The 19,069-nt window shown below is 34.9% G+C and overlaps 1 protein-coding gene across 1 annotated transcript in view; it reads left to right on the top strand.

The window, feature by feature from the left end:
• DGKB (diacylglycerol kinase beta) overlaps positions 1-19,069 on the top strand; it is a 333,490-nt gene that overhangs the window by 117,030 nt on the left and 197,391 nt on the right. Inside the window, exons 15-17 of the mRNA XM_063411359.1 lie at positions 820-936; positions 5,399-5,472; positions 12,467-12,541. Coding sequence (XP_063267429.1) covers positions 820-936; positions 5,399-5,472; positions 12,467-12,541 — 266 coding nt within the window. The remainder of the gene's footprint in view (positions 1-819; positions 937-5,398; positions 5,473-12,466; positions 12,542-19,069) is intronic.

Here is a 19,069-nt window from a genome sequence, read left to right on the forward strand (position 1 = left end):
GCTGGGGTGCAGTTGGGACTGGAGACACTGATTCTGTTTGATAAACATCTGCTGTCTTAATTTATGGTGCATTTTTTTGGACAACCTAAAAGGACATGCTTGCTGTAGTTTATAAATAGAATAAATGAGATCCAAAGAATGAGAATACTTTTTTTTCCATGCAGAGTTCTCTGAAATGGCCTAATAACAGTTGAAAATACATTTGCAACAATATAATTCTGAGTTTTGGTCTTTCAAATAACCATCTCATTGGGCTGTGTATCAGATGTAGATACACTTAGAATCTGATGCAGATTCTGGTTTCCTTCTGATACCAAATACATGTTTTATAAAAAGCTACTCAGCTAATTGATTATGGTACATTTAGACCAGGTATATTTTGCCGTAATGGTAAAGTACTCTGAAGCATTCAACCTTTGCTAGCAGTCAGGATGAAATTTTGAAAATTACTGATCTCTTTTCAATATGCTTATTAAACAGTCAAGTATATTGTATGATTGGCTTTCAAGTTTCAGAATGGCATCCTGGTAATGTCAGATTATCTTTTCGCATCATTGCATTAATTTGTGTTGTGACTGCACACTTTTCATCCATCTATTGCCTAGTCATTATGGAATGTCCAGGCACATTGATAGATGCTATGTGAAGTGGCCAGACATTGTGTATTAACTTTACTGAGATCTCATTTTCATTAAAGCAGAGTCTGACATTACTTGCTAGTCAAAAAAAACAACGTTGTGGAGGTACAGTCTCAGTTACAGTTGTATAATGTTATATAATGTGTTAACATGTTCCCTTTTCTCCTTTTCTCTTTTCAAGGAAAGACAAGCAACAGTGAAAAAAGAAAAGAGCTGCCCCCAGCAAATGAACAAACTGGGAGAACGGAACAAAATGCAGAGAGCAAATTCTGTCACTGTAGATGGACAAGGCCTTCAGGTGTGATTATTGTTATTTTAATATTAAGCAAATAATTTTAAATACAAAGTTTGAGATATGTTTAAAGTGAAATATGAATTCACTCTTCTAATATTTCACTTTTACATATTTAAAAAGGCAAAATTCTTCCATTGGTTCAGGATCCTGTGATACACATCTACTTCCTATGTGATAGTTAGGATTTCCTAAGACATAAATGGGGAGGGAGGACTAACTGCAAAACACTGTTGTCATGAGGTGAAACTGAACTAGTTTATCTTGGTGTATGTCATGCAATGTTGTGTAAATTTACATTATTAATCTAAATCTGTCCTGATAACTGTTACCTGTTCTCATCTGGACTTGTTAATTATTGGATGAGTAAACTTCAAGGATGTTATGTGTCCAGGTATTTCTAAGTAGAGTATTTGGCATATCAACATTAACAATGGTGAGAAGCAACATGCTTTCATTACTAGCAATATTTATAATAAAAATGAAAGCTTTTCTACTTGAAAGAAAAGCTCATGTGTGTGATGAGCTAATGTTATTTAAGGGAGATGACTTAGAGGCATGCCTGAACTGCTGACTTATTTCCCTTGGGATATGAGTAGTTTTGAGTGAAATCAATGTCCATATGAAGGATGCTGCTGCTTTATTTCCTCAGGAGTTAAATTATCATCATGATAACAATGTGATAATCATTTAATATACATAGTTGTCTGTTCTCTCTGATATGTTGCAATTGGGCTTCAGTAAAAAGATTCCATTACCATATATCAACTACCTTATGCCTCATCATTATTTCATCTTGTTGTGTCAGGATAGAAGGCCTATTGTGTTGTTTTGTCTTTTAGGTTAGTCAAACATTATTGTCATGAAAACCCAAATAAGGGGAAAAAATCCAAACAAAACCCGAGAAACAAAGCCTAAAACCTACCCAGTCACTTGGCTGCTCCATTGATGGTATAGCTGGATATTAGAGCAATCATTATCCATTGCTTGCAAGCATCTCTTCCCATATTTACCATTTTCACAGGCTTCATTGCTATCCAGATCATCTGTGACAAAACATGGAGCAAAAAATACTAGAGTCTTAGTTGAAGGAAAGCTCAGGTTCTGTCTAATCAGTCACAGTGTGATTAATAGGTGTGTGCTAAAGGAAACACACAGTGTTTTCTAACTTTGGGTAATATTCACGCAATTCCAGTGAGACAAAATATTCTAGATAGAGGAGCATCTTTGGCATCTCCTTTTCGTTGCAGCACCATGTATCATTATGAATTTTGTGTTTACTGCAAGCATTAGATTACTTATGCTCCTAGTTTATTTTCAGCTGGTTTTTGTCTCTATTTCCCACTCATGTGATACGATGCCTAGGATGTAAGAGTTGGTGTACTCAAAAAGCAGCTTTTAGCACCATTGACTCTTCAACACAAAACTTTATTATATGTTCTGCTTGCAGGTCATAAGATTTCTCCCAAGCTTTTTATTGAGATCCAAAACTTGTGTTCTGTGTGCTCTTTCCAAGTTGAATCAATGGCCTGGGTTTCATGCATGCTTTTCTTTAGTACTGCTAGAGATGGAGAAAAAGAGACTGGGGACAAAGATGGTAGAATTATTATTGAATAGATTTGAGGTGTTTTTTAAAGTGTTTGATATTCTGTAATGACACATTGGTAATGTAGTGTGCATGACACAGTACTGGTAATCATGGTGATAACATTAGAAATAATTCTGCAGTTATGGCCCTAATTTGCTGATTATACTGTGGTCTTTGTTTTTCGTGGATGGATTAAATTGGTTTTGAGTAGCAGGAATCCATCTTAACATCAAATATTTAATTTGTGATTGGCATTAAAAATAATAATCTGTTGTGAATGTAATTACTGTGAAGGCTGAGTAGACCTTGAAGGCTGTCCTACTGAAAGGATGGGATCAGTGAGAATGTTAGGGCTTTTTTTCCTCATGGATTGTGTAATTTTTCAACTATTCTCACAAAGATGTTAAGATGCTATAATTATAACTGGTAATTAATGTTAGTATTTTGCCCAGAGATGATCTGGAGAAAACATTCTGTATCTGATCAAAGTATTCTACTCTAATTCTCCCATATCTGGCATGCTACTCTGTTTCTAATACTCTGATTCTGCTGGCATGGTCTCATTTTTACAAAATCTTCTAAGCAAGCATTTTATTTTGGAAAACTTAATCAGTATGTTAATTGCATTTGTTTATGATTTAATTTCCAAGGTAAAAAAGCAAAGATCTTCATACTACTACTGTTAGACCTCTGTTTTCAATATGGGAGAAATGATATATAAGGGCTCCACCACCTTTTTCTTTTCTATTTCCTTTTTGCTTTAAGTCACTTGTCCTATAACATCGTGAAGATTGCCTTTAAATTGTGCTAGATTAGGGCTTGAAAATGTTCACTAATTTGGTCTAACTCTTTAGTTGCATTTCATTATATAAAAATACCGTATGTTATCTGGAAAAGTAATTTGGAAAAGCTGTAAAAATTTAATTAAAATTTATTTTGGAACCAAGTGGGATACAGACTAGTTATTAGATTTTTTTTTTTTTGAAGATCCTAACCCTTGAAATAATCTCACTGAGTCTTGAAATAAAAGATTTGAAATAGAAAGTCCATCACTTAGCTTTTTTTGAGAAAAAGATCAAGCCCAAACCCTCCTTCCATCAGAGAGAGTGAGCAGATAACTTAGAGGCAGTGGAGGTCTGCACGACTTAAAGACAATTAATCATAGTTAAGCACATTCATCTTGCTTCTTTCTAGCTAACCAGCATAATGATCAGGATTATTATTTCTAATTAGAGGAAGTAATAGATCATGTATAACCTTAGGATGAGTCCCATTAATTAACCTCCGTCCTAAGGGATTTCAGTAGGTATTCCATCTCTGTCACAATGAGCACCATTGGTTTACACTTAGTTCACAGGAATAAACACCATGGGAATTGGCTAAATAACTAAAATTGATTAAAACAGTAGGTAAAAATTAAATATATGACAAACTTCACTGTATTCTGCAGTTTGATGTATGTTTCAACATACAGCACTTCACTGTGCCAAGTGATACTGAGTTGGTTTTATGCTAAGCTTAATACCACTGAATTTGTGGACTTTTCCATTATTATTTGTATGTATTGGAACAGATCTGATTTTATTTTCTTGTAAATCATGAATAGAGTTGACACACTAGTGCTTAACATTTCCTACTAAAAGAAAAGTGCTTTTAGATGTCTGTAGAATTACATGAATGTATCTATAGTATGCCTCTAAAATTCTTTAGCAGTGATATTTCTCAGGTTCTGCCTTAAATTATACTTCATGAAGTCTTCAAATTTTGTTATTTCAGGAATTATGAATAAGGATTTTGAGCAAGGCCTTTAAATGTATCATTTTGAAACACAGATGTTCCAGGCTTCATCTCTGAAGTTGTTAGTGTATGACTTTGGAGATGCTGACTTTGAATTCTTAATATACTTTCAAACATTTTGGAATTGATGTATGTCTTAAAGTGATACTTCTAAATATGAATAATCTAGCTTCATGGTTTAAAGAGCTGTATTAGAGATCATCTGATGTAAATTTTTTTGTGTTCAGATCTTTGGGGTAAAGGCAACAAACACACAAATCTCAGTATCTGAAAATACAGACTATTACTTAGAATGAAGGTGTTAGTTTGTAAAACTAAATATTATTGTGAATGCATAAAACGTTCCAGACACAAAAAGAATTTAAAAAAATGGTAGAAGTTATTGTTTCCTTCCTTCTCCTCAATAATCTTTTCCTCAGACTTGCCTTTCTTCCTTATGATTTCTCCTCTACCTTCTTAAGTTTTTCAGCCTTCTCAGGTATTTAAAGGAATTCCTTAATATTGTAGTTGCCACATTTTAAAGTCTGTGTGTGATTTCATATTATATCAAATATTGCAGGTATTTAGTGCCATAATTAAAAAAAAATCTGTTGAGTTCAATGTTCCATATAGTTTCATGTTATATAATATAGTATCATTTCTCACTCCAAAATTCAGTTTCTTTTAAGCTTTTTTCTTTTGCTTTTTTAAGGAAATTACTGTCAGAGTAATTAATGCATTATTTGCATTTAAAATTTTCTTCTGTACTGATGGAGATATAAATATATATATACATATATATATACACAGGCACACAAATCTATATCTATATATAGAGAAATAGGTTATATATGTATATATCTCAATATTTCAGTGGCATCATTGGTTAAAATGGCAACACAGCTGTAAAACAGCAATAAAAGAGAAGTCACTTGCAATTTCTGGCAAATTAATGAAGTGAGGATTATTGCAAATTATGCTTCCAGCTGGATTACATAGCATAACATAGAGTTTGCATTAAGCTTTTTGTTTTCTGTCTACTATAGGAAAAAATGAATGCAACACACAGCATTAATGAGTGGCTGTGTTATTCCCTTCTTTTAGATCACTCCAGTTCCAGGCACTCATCCACTTTTAGTTTTTGTCAATCCTAAAAGTGGTGGGAAACAAGGAGAAAGGTAAGGGGTTTTTTCTTTTTTTCCTCTCTTTCTTGATTCTGTGAAATGTTTAAAAATTAATTTTAAAAGTTTGTACATGAGGAAAAAATCCAAAACTTTATATTGTTATTTCTCACAGTTGAACATCCTGTATCCCTGTACCTATAAATTCTCCAGTTAAAAACAAGAGTTAGTTCTATAGAATAGTTTGGTTTCAATTAAAAAAATACTAACTATATTCAGTGCATGAGTTTGTGTGATTTGCATGGAGATGTGAGTTGCATATCTTGTATTAAAACTTTAGAGTGCTAACAGTTTTCTTTTCAATCTATGATTATACAGGCAAGCCAGTGGCCAGTAGTTTAAATTAGAAGCAGTATTTCATTTTCTAATGTATGATTTGCTTTTTGAAGACTTAATAGTAGAGGTTCTCAAGCCTCTTCATAAGATTTCCTTCAAAGAAATGTTTTGTTCTCTGTAGATAGGAAGCATTGTAAAAATCCAGTTGAATTGTTAGAGTCCAATCACACAAACTTAAAGACATAATTATTTTACACGTGTCAGTAATTACATTGATTTAAATTAAAAATGTCTGAGTTTATTAGTTTAGGTGTTAATGTATCAGAAGCCTGATAAAGCAGGGGTAAGGAGCATTCTCCTCCTACTCAGGCATGAATGCTGAATTAGCTGCCCCCTAAACAGACTTCAGAGCATGTTTCAGGATTCCAAATGCTAACAATATAACCGGTTTTGATTATCCCATTAATCCCTAAATTTTTGTAGCCTAGTTCACCATGTCAGTGCTCTAACTTCAAGTCTTGAAGAAGATTGTGGTCTTTTGCTCAGGATCCAGCTGAAGGTGACACCTGTGGATACTGGTGATAAGGGCAACGAGAAGCAAAAAAGGAGGGATGCAGTGTGATTCTGAAGCCTTGAAACCAGGGAAGGGAACTGCAGTGGGTCAGCTTTCCCTACCTCCTCCACCCTGCCTCCCTTAGATCACATCTTCCTGTGCCCCTAAAAGTAAACTGTCAAAGGGGACAAAATCTTGCAGAGTAGTTGTTAGAGTAATTTTTAGAGCTAAGGAGGATTAACCAAAACTATTTGAGGGCCTCTAAGAGAGCTGGTTATGTAATCCCTGGACTGGTATACCCTAGAGATATCTACGTATAGATAGCTAGGTGTGCCAAAGGCAGTTAATGATCTAAGAGATTAATTCTAACCAGTTTCAAGAACATGCCTTTGCAATTGGTACAGAACAGTATCTATGAGCCATCCTCATAGGAGTTTTCAGACTTCATCCACAGTAGCAGTGTGAGGCAGCGCTGGTCTGCTGTGCAGTGGAAGGTCTTGTGGAAGGTAATCTGCACCAGCACTCAGACTTTTTATAGTAGAGATATGAAGTGAGTAGATCAGAGATCCAGTCTGCAATTATGTAGGTGAGAGGCAAGTTAGAGAGCTGCACTTACATAGTCATAGCCTAGAAACAATTTAATGAAATGCTGTTTCACAGCTTTCAGTTCCCAGCTCGTAATTGGTCTCTAGTGTTACTATCTGAATGGGCTTAATGCATTAGGGATGTCACTTAATGTTACATATTCTCCAGGGTAAAAGCAAGTTGAAAATCTGATCCCTATCTCAAGCTCCTATTCCCCTTCATGTATTACAGTCTAACACTTCTGAGTTTATGTCAATGAAACTGTTACTGAAGCCAAAACAGATCACAGGAATTGTTTGAATTTTAAAAATGGATACCCTATACACACTTCATTCACTAGCACCATTATCCACAAGTGTCATTACACAATTAAGTGTATAGCATGAGGGCAGGCACCAGCAGCTGAGTGCGGTGAATTTGAAGAACCTCGTAAATGGGCTTTGATACCACACACACACAGAAAAAGTTAAATTGCATACTAATGTGTCAAGGTCACACTAAGTATTTCTGTTTTAAGAGAAGCGCATCAAAAGGTCAACTGCGTAGTCATGTAAACATTATCTCAGGTCATTCACCATTAGGAGATAACATCTCACAGTTAGATCTAAAGCCAGATTCAAAAAGATTAAGAAAAGGCCACATATGGACTATTTTTTGAGAGGGGGGTTGCACTCAGTTTTTTAAGTGTTAATGTTTCATATCAATGCCAGTAGCAAAACTGTAAAAGAAGGATGTGAAGAGTGCATCTTAGTTTGAATATTCAATCAAAGTGATGAAAACATTCTCAGGAGAAATATTACTGAACCTTTTTTAGTTTTCCTAGGTTTTATCTGTCTGCTTTACAGTCAGTAACCAGAAAGAGATTCCCATATATTCCCTATATTCCAATTTTGTGGCAGTTTTATGTTGTGAAAGTAAAATCACAGGACATTTCAAGACATAAATTACTTTGCAAAATGCAAGTTATGGTGATTCACTTGGAAGTGAATCCACACTTGGAAGGGACCCACAAGGATCATCAGTCCAGCATTTAAGTAAATGACATTTTATAGCAATAGCAATTTTGTAATATGGGCAGGTGCTGAGAGGGTGGGATTAGAGGATACACTGTAACAAAAATAAGATTTCCCTAGCAGTGAGGGAAAAAAAGAAAGCAAAACAAACCCATAATCTCCCAATTTTGGTACATCAGAATTTCATTACCTTGGTTCATTCAGATTAAGAAAATCTCCTGAAAACTATTCCTCATTCTTTACTTACGATTCTCTGTATGAGAGGTCACAATGAATGAAAATAAGGTTTCTAATTGACTTTCATTGAACACAGAAAGGTTATTGCAGACTGTCAAGACTCCAGTGTTCCCACAGTTCCCCATATGAGTTTTTATGCCTTACCATATGGTAACCTCACCCATTTCATTGCCTTTATTCTTGGAGAGGGTTAGTGCATCCAACTGAAAACTAGTTGAATAAATGCAATCCCCAGTAATACATGGTCATTTCCTCTTGCATTTTGTAATTTTTTTCAAATCTCAAATTCAAAAGAAAAGAAATGAGGATCACTTAAAGGTAAAAGAAGTTTGGTTCTTCAGTTTTAGTTTTTAAATGTTCAAACAGAGGGGTGGTGGGAAACAAATGGATACGTAGAAAAAGTGCATTCAGAACACAAGAATACTTTCTCTGCAACGGAATCTTATCAATACATTGTAAAACTTTCATTATATTAGGAATTCAGTTTTTGAGAATGGGTAGTTAATAAATATGTTCTTCCTGAATAGGTTTCTGCTTTAAAGACCAGTGCTGTGACTTTCAAATATAATTGCAAAATAAAGGATTATTTCAATAGCCCCATTATATTTTCTTCACAATTTGGAGGTTAATGTTTGCCCATCATGTGAAACTCAAGTGTATGTACAGTTATTTGGATTTGAATGATTTTAACAGACAGTATATATATTTATAATGAAATAAAAATATAAGTCAATGTTTGTTTAGAAGAAAGTAGAAAAATACAATTAAAGTTGATGAATTTAAGGCTTTCACTTACTAGAAATGGATTTTAACTGAACTTGAGACTGAATAGGTGTTCATCAAACCCAGGCAATGAATTCCTCAGGTGATGTCACACCTTAACATTTTCAGTGGTTATGCATGAAATGGGCAGGTGCCGTTAATTTTATCTAAAAAAATGCGGAAGATCCATTTCATTCTAGGGCTATCTATATTTGGGATGTCTGCATTTATGATCTGACTAATCAAGGCAACAGTTTTCAATAGTCTGTGAATAGAATGTATATATATAGTACACCATTCACAAAATCTTTTATTTCAACAGAAAGAATATACAACAAGCACGTAGTGCTTCTGTTGTTAAGGGTAATGTTTCTCACATAAGAGTCCTTCTAAATCATGCTGGTTTTTTGCCATACTCATTACTCTGATTTCCACTTCCCCATTTCCCAGTTTATTTGCCAGACCAGAGGGCGAGTTTACACAATTGTTTCCTTGACAAATGTGCTGTAGGATGCACTGGAGATCAGCTTCCGTACACTGACCTTTCCTGCTGACTCCACGTTCAGGGTCTGTGCAATACAGGTTGATGATATTTTTAACCTTTGCTGTTTTCAAATAACTTGGGTTCAGAGTAGCTCTTCCCTCCTCCCCTCTGACTAATCTGCCTTTCTGGACTTTCATTTAGCATTGAGACAAAATGTAAAAGCAGTTTCAAATGATCTTTTTCAAATATTGTATGTCTGGGAGAGACGTTAACTAGCATTTTTTATTTTGGAGGGGAGTCCTTGGCTTCTTCCTTATCTGACATTAGGGTTAAATTAAGCCCATATTTACCATGTCTTTAATAGCCCCTAGAGGGCTGAAGATGCGTCCCTCAGTTGTGGCAGAAGGCATTGCCATGGCCAGCTTTTTCCACAGAGTAGTCAACTTTATTCCCAGTTTTGAATTGCCATCTGGTTTCTGGCCATTTATTTTCTCTCTTTGTCAGAGGACCGCTTAATTTAACTCAGCCCAAGGTGCACTCAAAAGTATTTTCTTGCAGCAGCCGAGCTTTTTAAAGATGATGCCAGCTCCTTTGGCTATTCCTGAGATAATTTTCTGCCTCCTCAGTTGCACTAGCAGAGTGTTTAGAGGTTTATATGAATGAGATCATTGGTATGATTTGAATAAAAAGACAAATGACAGTGAAGAAACTTTTTTGTGGATTTGTATTTTAAATTGAATCTTTTAGTTTTTGAGATCACAGAATAACCCCCAAAAGTAGTTACAGAAGCACAATTGTTTGTTGACAAGCGGTAATTTCATAAACTGGCTTTGTTCACAAAGTTGCATTTCATCCCAAAAATGTCTTTTGGGGCATTTCCCACCACACCACCTCATGACCTTGCCAGCACAAATATCCAGTCACAAGGAAACCACATCCAATTCCTTCCTCACATGTGGAAGCAAGGCATTCAGAGCCATGTCAGCGTCACTGTTTGGTATTGTAGATGTAAAACTGGAAGATTGAGTTAGTGTCCATTTCCTTTGCTTCCCCGTGTCACCCTGTTGGGTCTGGGTACAGCTTAGTGTGAAGGAAATATTTATAAATGGTTTCTAACTTTTTTGGGGTTTTTTGAGAATGTATGAACAGAAATGAGCCATCAATTTATGAATTTTACACAGACTGGAATACATAAATGTGTTTAATAACTTAAAGCTCGATGTGTCATTTGCAGTGAGTCATTATGGAGTGATTAATAGGTACTGATGGCCATGCATGAATGGTATGCATTGAGTGAAGTGCTATTCAGTGTAATCTCTTCATTATTGCTGTTGGGTTTCTGGTTCTGAGTACAAAAACCTAGCCTCCTCCTTATTAAGGAGGCTTTTATAGCATTTCACTGTTACCTGACAACAGCACTGTGAGTGGAGGTAATGGCTAGTATGTTTTTTAGCACTAAACTTTAGGAAAATACTCTTAGACCTTTGGGAATTTGTAAAAATACTGTTCATTAACTTCTTATGGTCAGCAACACAAATTAAATTAGCATCACCTTTGATTAATTTCTGCACGTCTCTGAGAAGCAGATCACATATACTAACTTGAAAGCTTCTTTTACATTTGTAAAATGGGAATATGTATTTTGTGTTGTAAACCCATTGTCAAAAGTCTGATTTAATCATTGTCACAGCCATTAACACTGATGTGTGCATACTTGTGAAATGAAACTAGTAATTTCATAATGACTTTTTCTGTCAGGAGTGGCATCAGGAATATACGGTGTGAATGTGCTTGAATAAAATGCTTTATGAAGCTGATATCACTAAATAATTGAGAAGTTAAGAAAATACTCCAATTTGGCAAATTTACAGATAATTATGGATTTGTTTGTATTCAGTATTTTTACACACTTGCTTTCCAGCTACCCTGATAAATTATGCATTTCTATTAAGAAAAAAAATGACAAAAAAAAATCCCTGAATATGCACACAGATTGTGTCTAGAGGGTTTTATTTTGCTGTATTTGAAAATGTGGACATTTTAACCTAGAATTCAGCTCCTATTATACTTCTATTTTATTTAAGAGATTATAAAGAAAGGAAGCAATATATCAACAGAAGAATAAATGCTTTCTTAAAAACATCAAAATATTAATTTCTTTAAGGACAGAAATATTAAAATTAAAGAAAAAGGGTTTATAATTTTAAACTACTGCCACAGATCCCAAGTGTAAATTCATTTATTCTGAGCTCCAAGTCTTTTGTGTGCTTTCCTGTTTCTGTATGAGAAAAAAATCACTACTGCATTCTAATGTAGGAAATTACATTTCTAATACTTGTAATGAAGAAACAAAATCTCCATCATACTTTTAGGACAAGTAAACTCAAATTTCTAGATTTACACTTTTGAAGAAATAATTGCTGAGGGTAGGACAGCAAATGGGGTCCCGTGTAGGGTAAGGCAATGCTTGTCATGCTGTATCAATAAATTGCTTCCTATCATTCAGATAATTCTAAAATAAGTGTAATATAGTAGTAAAACAATGCTTCAAATCTTTTTCATTTTCTTCCTGTTCAAATGTAATCATGAGGAAATGTAGTCAACCACAGGTTTTCTTTATCAGAATGCTTTTCAGCCTATGTGGACATTTTTGGTGGGTGGCAAAGCCAATTAGCTCTTGCAATTAATTATACTTGTAATTCTGTGTTTGCAATAAATTTCAGGAAGAAATCTCTCCTTTGCCGTGGAGTTGCTTTAATACAAATCAGTATGCTTTCCAAAATGCTTTTTTGACTCACCTTTTCTTGTGTAAATATAGCTCTTTATCATACTTTGTTTCTGTCTATACACAGGATTTGAATTGTAAATATCTTGTAGTACTCCCGTCTCAACTTTTACCCTACAATACCCTCTGTCTATGAATTGGTATGTTCAAATATTTGATTTTTTGTATAAATGAGACCCTGCAGTTCAAATAATTATAGTATGTTCTAACTTCTTTAATTCTTTCATTTGAAAGGTTTTTAAGGAGTTCCAAACATGTAAGTAAATATTTTCTCCTTGTCTCTTTTACCTCTTCAGAATTTATAGAAAATTTCAGTACCTTTTAAATCCTCGTCAAGTTTATAGTCTTTCTGGAAATGGACCAATGCCAGGGTAAGTCTACAGTTAATATTATTACCAGGAACTCATTTAATAAAATACTGTGTAATCAAATGAACAGACTGAAGTACATATAGCATGTTTGGAATGTATCAACACTGCAGTTCTCTGAAGGGCTGCAGAAATATATAAGTATCATTTGTTTACCTCTACAAGTAAAGCTATGTCTCATATGTTTTGCTGAAAACTATCCATTATTGTGTAAGAACCGTGGGATAAACTTAATTCTATTTGCAGCATTAACTGCCGTTTGAGCAACCTGAGTTCTTGGGGGTTACTTGTGTTGCAGATGTCAGCGGCCTCAAACGCTGACCAGCAAGACATCAATTTCTTTTGCATAAACACATATATGCACATGCATGGGTGTCTGTAATGTACTGGTGACTGCACACTTCTTATCAGTTACATAATCTGGGAAATCTAGTGGCTGGAAAATGACTGGCCAGGCTAGATTGTGCTGGCAGTGACTTTTAATGTGGACCAAAGTGTTCTCGGAACCAGCTGTCATTGCAGTGTGCTTAGCGTGCTTCCTCCGTTATTCTCCTTAATTTGCATTCCTGTGAAGACAGGAGAATTACAGTGTATCGAACACCAACCTTTGCCACGTGGTATTGTCTCATTTTTAAGCAGTGGGTGCTTTAGTAGAAGAGAATTAGAGCAGTGCTAAATATTTGCTTGGTATGTTATTTTGTATGTAAGGGTGCTGTTTATTTACATCACTGATACATGGATTTTTTTATTAATGAAAAGAGTTGCAGCAGAATGTTAGGAGGTATATGTTCACTGACATTCACAAACACTGTTGTTTGAATACTTTTTAATCTTTGCATTCCTTATTTGTTTAGACCTTTAGATGTGTGTAACATTGATGAAAGTGAAAAGTATATTGGGCTCAATTCTTTCAGAAGTTCAGACATCGTGCACTGCAGTGTGGCTAACGTTAACCTGCTGAATGGTGCAAAACCAGCCCAAAAAATGGAGATAATGGCACGCATGATTTCTTTCATGCCTGTAATCATCTTGTATGTGAATACTAGTGCTGTTTTTATTGCTCGATTGAACTTCGTTGATTTTATGCTATTCTGGACACATACAGAAAATTTAAGTACTCTTAGTTCAAAGAGTAAGTAGACTAGAAGAATTAACTCAGACAAAACTAGTAACCAATATTGTTTTACATACGGTATAATAGAAATTCCATGCTAGAAATTAAGAGGATGATTTTTAAAAAAAATGAAATATTTTTTTCATAGTCATCTTATTTCTTCGAAATTTAAAAAAAAAAAAATCTGGCTGCATTTCTGTCTATAAGTAACTTAGTTTTCATGAATCTTGCTATGTGAAGGAAATCGCATTTTAAGGCAGAGGCACAAGAGGGCAGTGTTAAGTTCAAGCTGAAACCCTGCACTGAAGCAATTTAAACATTAGTCTTTTGAACCAGAACAGTGTTTTTTAGAAAAAGTTTTCAATTTCGCTTTCTATTAGAAATCGAAGTAGTTTTAGTTCAGAGTCACTTTGAAGAAAATTCTAATTAATTTTCAGACAGGCACTGCTTGTTTTGGTATATTTTTCATTCATTTCACAGAAATGAGTAATCCTAAATTTCCAGTTTGTCTCCTGCCATCACTTCTTGCTGCGGGCAATACTTTTTAGGCTACATATAATTTGGCCCTTAATTGAGAAGCTGAAAAAACTCTTCACATCCCGGTACTTGTTTTCTATGAGTGCTGAGTTGCCTGATAAAACCTGCCCATTCATCCATCTGTCCACTCCTTCATCCATCTCTGTAAGACAGTTATACTGGATTGTCAATCCAAATGTTATGTTTATTTAATGTTCTCAGATTACATATGAAATTTAGATAAAAATGGAAAAGATTTGGGTGCTATACAGCACAGAGAAAAGCACAAGGGTATTTCTTCATATCAGTAAGTTATTTAGTAGAAAGGGATAAACATAATGTGTATTTATTTTAAAGCATTTATGATTACAGTAGTACATTTTAGTTGAGCCTATTTTGAGATTCGTTTTTTTTTTTCTTTCAAGTACTTTTTTTCTTTCAGCCATGTTTACTCAACCCTAGAGAATGTTTATAGTATTAACTAAGAATCTGCATTTTTTGTTAGAGCCAACCTGTCACCTTTAACCCGTAAGTTGTATTTAATTTTTGATGGTATTTTTCTTATGGGCTGCTGTCGTTAAGCAAGAAGATAACATTCACAAGTTTTGTAACTTGATCTGTGGCTGACATGAATTGATATTTCCAGTTAATTTTTGTCAAAAATCTAAGCATCCTCTTTTCAGCTGACAGAGAGAAGTAAAAGAGAACTAGGAGACCAAGGAAATGGTAAATCGTGAATCTTATAGGGGCTGAAACTGCTGGTTTGGGTTTTCCAAAATGGTCAGCAGCTCAGTTGCAATGTCTATTTTTCTGCCTCTTTAGTGGGATAACCATGTTCTTGCAGAGAAATGTGTTGGAATAAAGGACTCCAAAATAGCAACAAAAACCCCCTGAACTGAAACACAACCCCTCAAAACCACAAAAAAGCCCCACTTTTCTTCGTACCATTTATTCTGTACTTTTCTGTAACTATGAAAGTTAGCAGGCATATAGCAGGACAACAGAAAAATATTTTGAGCAAGTTGCCAATGAATTTTTGTATCAGAACCTCAGTGAATGCTTACTGAAGTGGATTTGTTGCCTACTTTCATAATAGTTGGGATGGTACATGGAGAAATGCAGAAACAGCAGCAATGACGTTTCTTGCAGCTTCTTTGCCTGTCCAAGCTAGGGTTTTTGGAGCAGTTTTTGTCAAGACACCTGGTGTACGTAGTCTGTGTGAAAATATGTACATGATGCAAATAAACCTCATGGCAGCGACTCTTGCACTGATTCTTTTCCAGCAATGGAGACCTGCTGCGAGGCCTGAAAATCAAGAAGCTCTAAGCCAAAGGGCAACAGCACACTTTAAACATGGGTATAATAATTAATGCTTTAGACATTCTTTAATTGGCAGTAGAGGGATAAGAGTGAGCTGGAAAAACCTTGTAAGCTCTGCAGCTGAACACAGGCATAAAAGGTACTCCCCAGTTACAGACTGCCACAGTTAACACAGTGACGTGAAAATTGCTGGGCTGATGCATTGTGTAATTTGTGCCTAGCACCTGTGTTTTTTGCCATGAAAAGAGTTTCCCTGTTTGGTTGTTATATCTCTATAGGAGTCTTCTACTTCTGACAACAACTGTTATTGTGGATTTAATGATCTTGAAGAATCTGAAATTCAGTTATTGTTCAACTCACAGAGAGGTAAATAATAGCAGGTTGAATAGCAGTCGAGCCACAGAGCCGCAGGACTCTGTAGAGAGGTCAGCATTTCACAAAGTCTTTGTCCCTCTGTAAAGGCCTCTGTTTCCTAAAGTTCTATTATTTAAAATGTCTAATTTATGATATTTTTATACTCTATTATAGAAATTATGTTCACAAAAGTTGTATTTCTTTGTAACTTCCATAAGCATTTAATTTAGAGAGCATCTGCTTTTTAAATTCTAGCTGCAAGTTTGCCTCAACAGAGCTTTCTAGATCTTAAATTCTTCCCACTTAAAAGATGCACAAGACAGCAAAACTGAATCCCTACAACTTACACTGTAATTTAGTTGGGAATCTACAGCACCTGGGCTTTTTACTCTCCTAAAGAATAGGCCTGTTTTGAAAATCATGCTGTTTTCCTTCATTATTTGAATTGGTTCCTAGAGGATTTCTTTGATGTTGGACATTTGGAATACCCAGAGTATTCTAGGAAGGTATATATACCAGGAATATTTTTAGAATAAAATAACTGCATTATTTTCTTCTGAACAAACGACTGAATCTGGTCCATATTTTCTTGGAAGAATTACATTTTTGCCAAAGAGTGACAAAGCCAGCAATGGTGGATTAGTTGTACTCTAATGATAAAAAAGTATTTTTTTACACCACAAATCAGTAGTACTTAAAATTCACAAAGTCTTCACATACGAGACTTAAATCCTGAGTGCAGAGATATATTTTAAGCAGCTGTTTGACAATATTTTTGCTTTTATGGCATCTGTGGTGTTGACACCTGAAACCTACCCTGAGATCCACTAGTGGATTATTCTTTTGGGCTGTAGACAGTTTTAAGTTATGTTTCCACTGTGAGTGAAGAATGCTGCACGATTTCATGCATTGCTGTTATGCCACCTTGTGTGGCTGAGTACCTGAAGTTCTGCACAGTGTGCTGCTTTTGGGTGTAAGAGCAAAAGTCATGTGCAGGTAACTAAGTGGAAAATACTGCAACTTATGTTTTCATTACTGTGAGTAAAAATGAAATTTTACTCTAATAAATCAATTAAATAAATTAAAATAAATATTTTAGGTATTTCTCTAAACAATTCTGTAAGAATGTGTACGTATTTGCTACCTGTGCATAAATCAATTAACTGCATGATTCAAAATCAAATATTTACATCCTCTAGCATTGGTATTTTATTCATAAATAGATGCCCTGCATTCCTATGGATTTGATGAGGTGATTATAAAAAACTAAGTTAGAGTAATATAGCTGAAACCGTTGCCCTTTTTCAGGTGGAAATTATTGATTTATCAGCAGAAACTCAATAACTGCCTTTGAATCCTTGTTTCTGGCAAAATAAACTAAAATTAGGCTGGTGTTGATTGCTTTCAGTGTTTCAAATTTTTCCAAAAAATAGGATAAAATTTTTACTCTGGTCTTTTAACTTAGGCTGACATTGCACAAAATCTTTACAATGAATTCCATTTTTTTTTTGTTTCACTTAAAACCACTTTTACTAATTTCTTCTCCAGCATAATATTTTAATTCTTTTCAAACCATATGAAAAATGGTGGATAAAAGTAACAGGTGCAATCAAAACACTAATTGAGTACAATTTTCTTAGTAAGCAATACTGACTTTTTCTCTAAAGGTCTATAAAGAATTGTGTCAAATTCTTGCTTTACAATTGTAAGACTCACTGAGTCTGAATGAAACCTTATAAAACAGAAAACTGTGTTCCCTTCCCAACTCCTAATGTAGGCTGCACATTCTAATTCAATGAATAAGATTTATTTACATGTATAATTATATAACTATATTTAATTTTATAAATTAATTTGATTTTATAAATATTTATATCTGCTATAGTATATTTATATACGCTGCATTTATATATGCAAATATACACTGTAACATGCATTATTTTTATGTATTTTGTGTGTTAGATTTTTATATAACGTATGTAAAAGTTTTATATTTCAATTTATAAAAAGAAAAAGTTATGTGAATTTATTGCTGTACTTTGCTTGGAAAATTCACTATCTGTGAATATAAAAAGCTCCAAGAGAAATACGGATGCAGCTAATTGAAAATGTTTTTGACAATATGGTTTTGCCAGATTTTTCAGTCACCTGCTTTTTTAGAGTTACACTTTTTTGATGAAGATTAACTATACAGTCAAAACAAAAAGAATGTTTTATATCCATATGGTGAAGAAGCTTGTTTATAAAAAGGGACAGAGGTTTAGGTCTATATTCTGCCAGTCTGGTGTATAGCTAAAATGAACCCTGTGCTTTGGGTGTTATTTGGGTTGGTTGGTTCTTTCTTTTCCTTTGGAAAAGGACTTCCTTTTCCATATCTGCTACATGAGGTAGAAATACTTAAATATTTAGAAGTCACTACCCTGCCGTCACCTCTGGGCTATAATTTGACTTTAAATTAGGCTGAAGCACTGTCAGTACAGGAGGCAATGTAATTACACCTGGTAACTCTCTGCCAACCCAACACATTGGCATGAGGTGGGAATACTGGTGGCAGGAGACGTTTGTCTCTGTGCCAGGCCTTGAGAAGGATGGACATGCACCCCTGTGGGCCAGGGCACATCTCAGTGCCTGCCCTTGCAGTGCTGGGAGGTGACTTCCAGCAGAGGATCTTCCAGCACAGACTCTTACTAGATGTGTTCCCCACATGTACCCAGTCAGATTTGGCACACGATGTTTTGGGTCACAGGAGATCCTACAGCACTTCTCCTGCAGATTTATGAAGTAGAACATAGAACGGGTGAGAAGGGCAAGACAGCCCTTAATACAGGGCAGGTAAGCATCCTTCAGGCATTATATTTGCACTTGAAATCGCTAAAGAGCTCTTCTGAGCAAAGAAAATTACAGAGGGTGGGACGTGGGATGGGCTTAATTCTGTGCAACTTGGCTAAAATGGAAATTCTGATCAAAAACCGATAGAACAAGAAGTTGTCCTGTCATCTTCCTGTCATCTTTTTTTGGTCATTGTGTTTTGCATTTCCTTCTCCCATTCTTGCTTTTTTACTCTGTAATTTTTCATGTGCTCTTGATTTTATCAAGAGGTCCAAAAGAATGTTAAAACATTCTAAGGACAGAAACTACATTCTTCCTCCAGCGAAACAGTTGGAATTAAACACCTGCAAGCATTTATTGTGCATTTATTAAGGGATTGCAAGCTGGATATCAGATCT

Source organism: Prinia subflava, chromosome 1 (assembly GCF_021018805.1).
Source record: "Prinia subflava isolate CZ2003 ecotype Zambia chromosome 1, Cam_Psub_1.2, whole genome shotgun sequence".
In the NCBI taxonomy this organism is placed as follows: domain Eukaryota; kingdom Metazoa; phylum Chordata; class Aves; order Passeriformes; family Cisticolidae; genus Prinia; species Prinia subflava.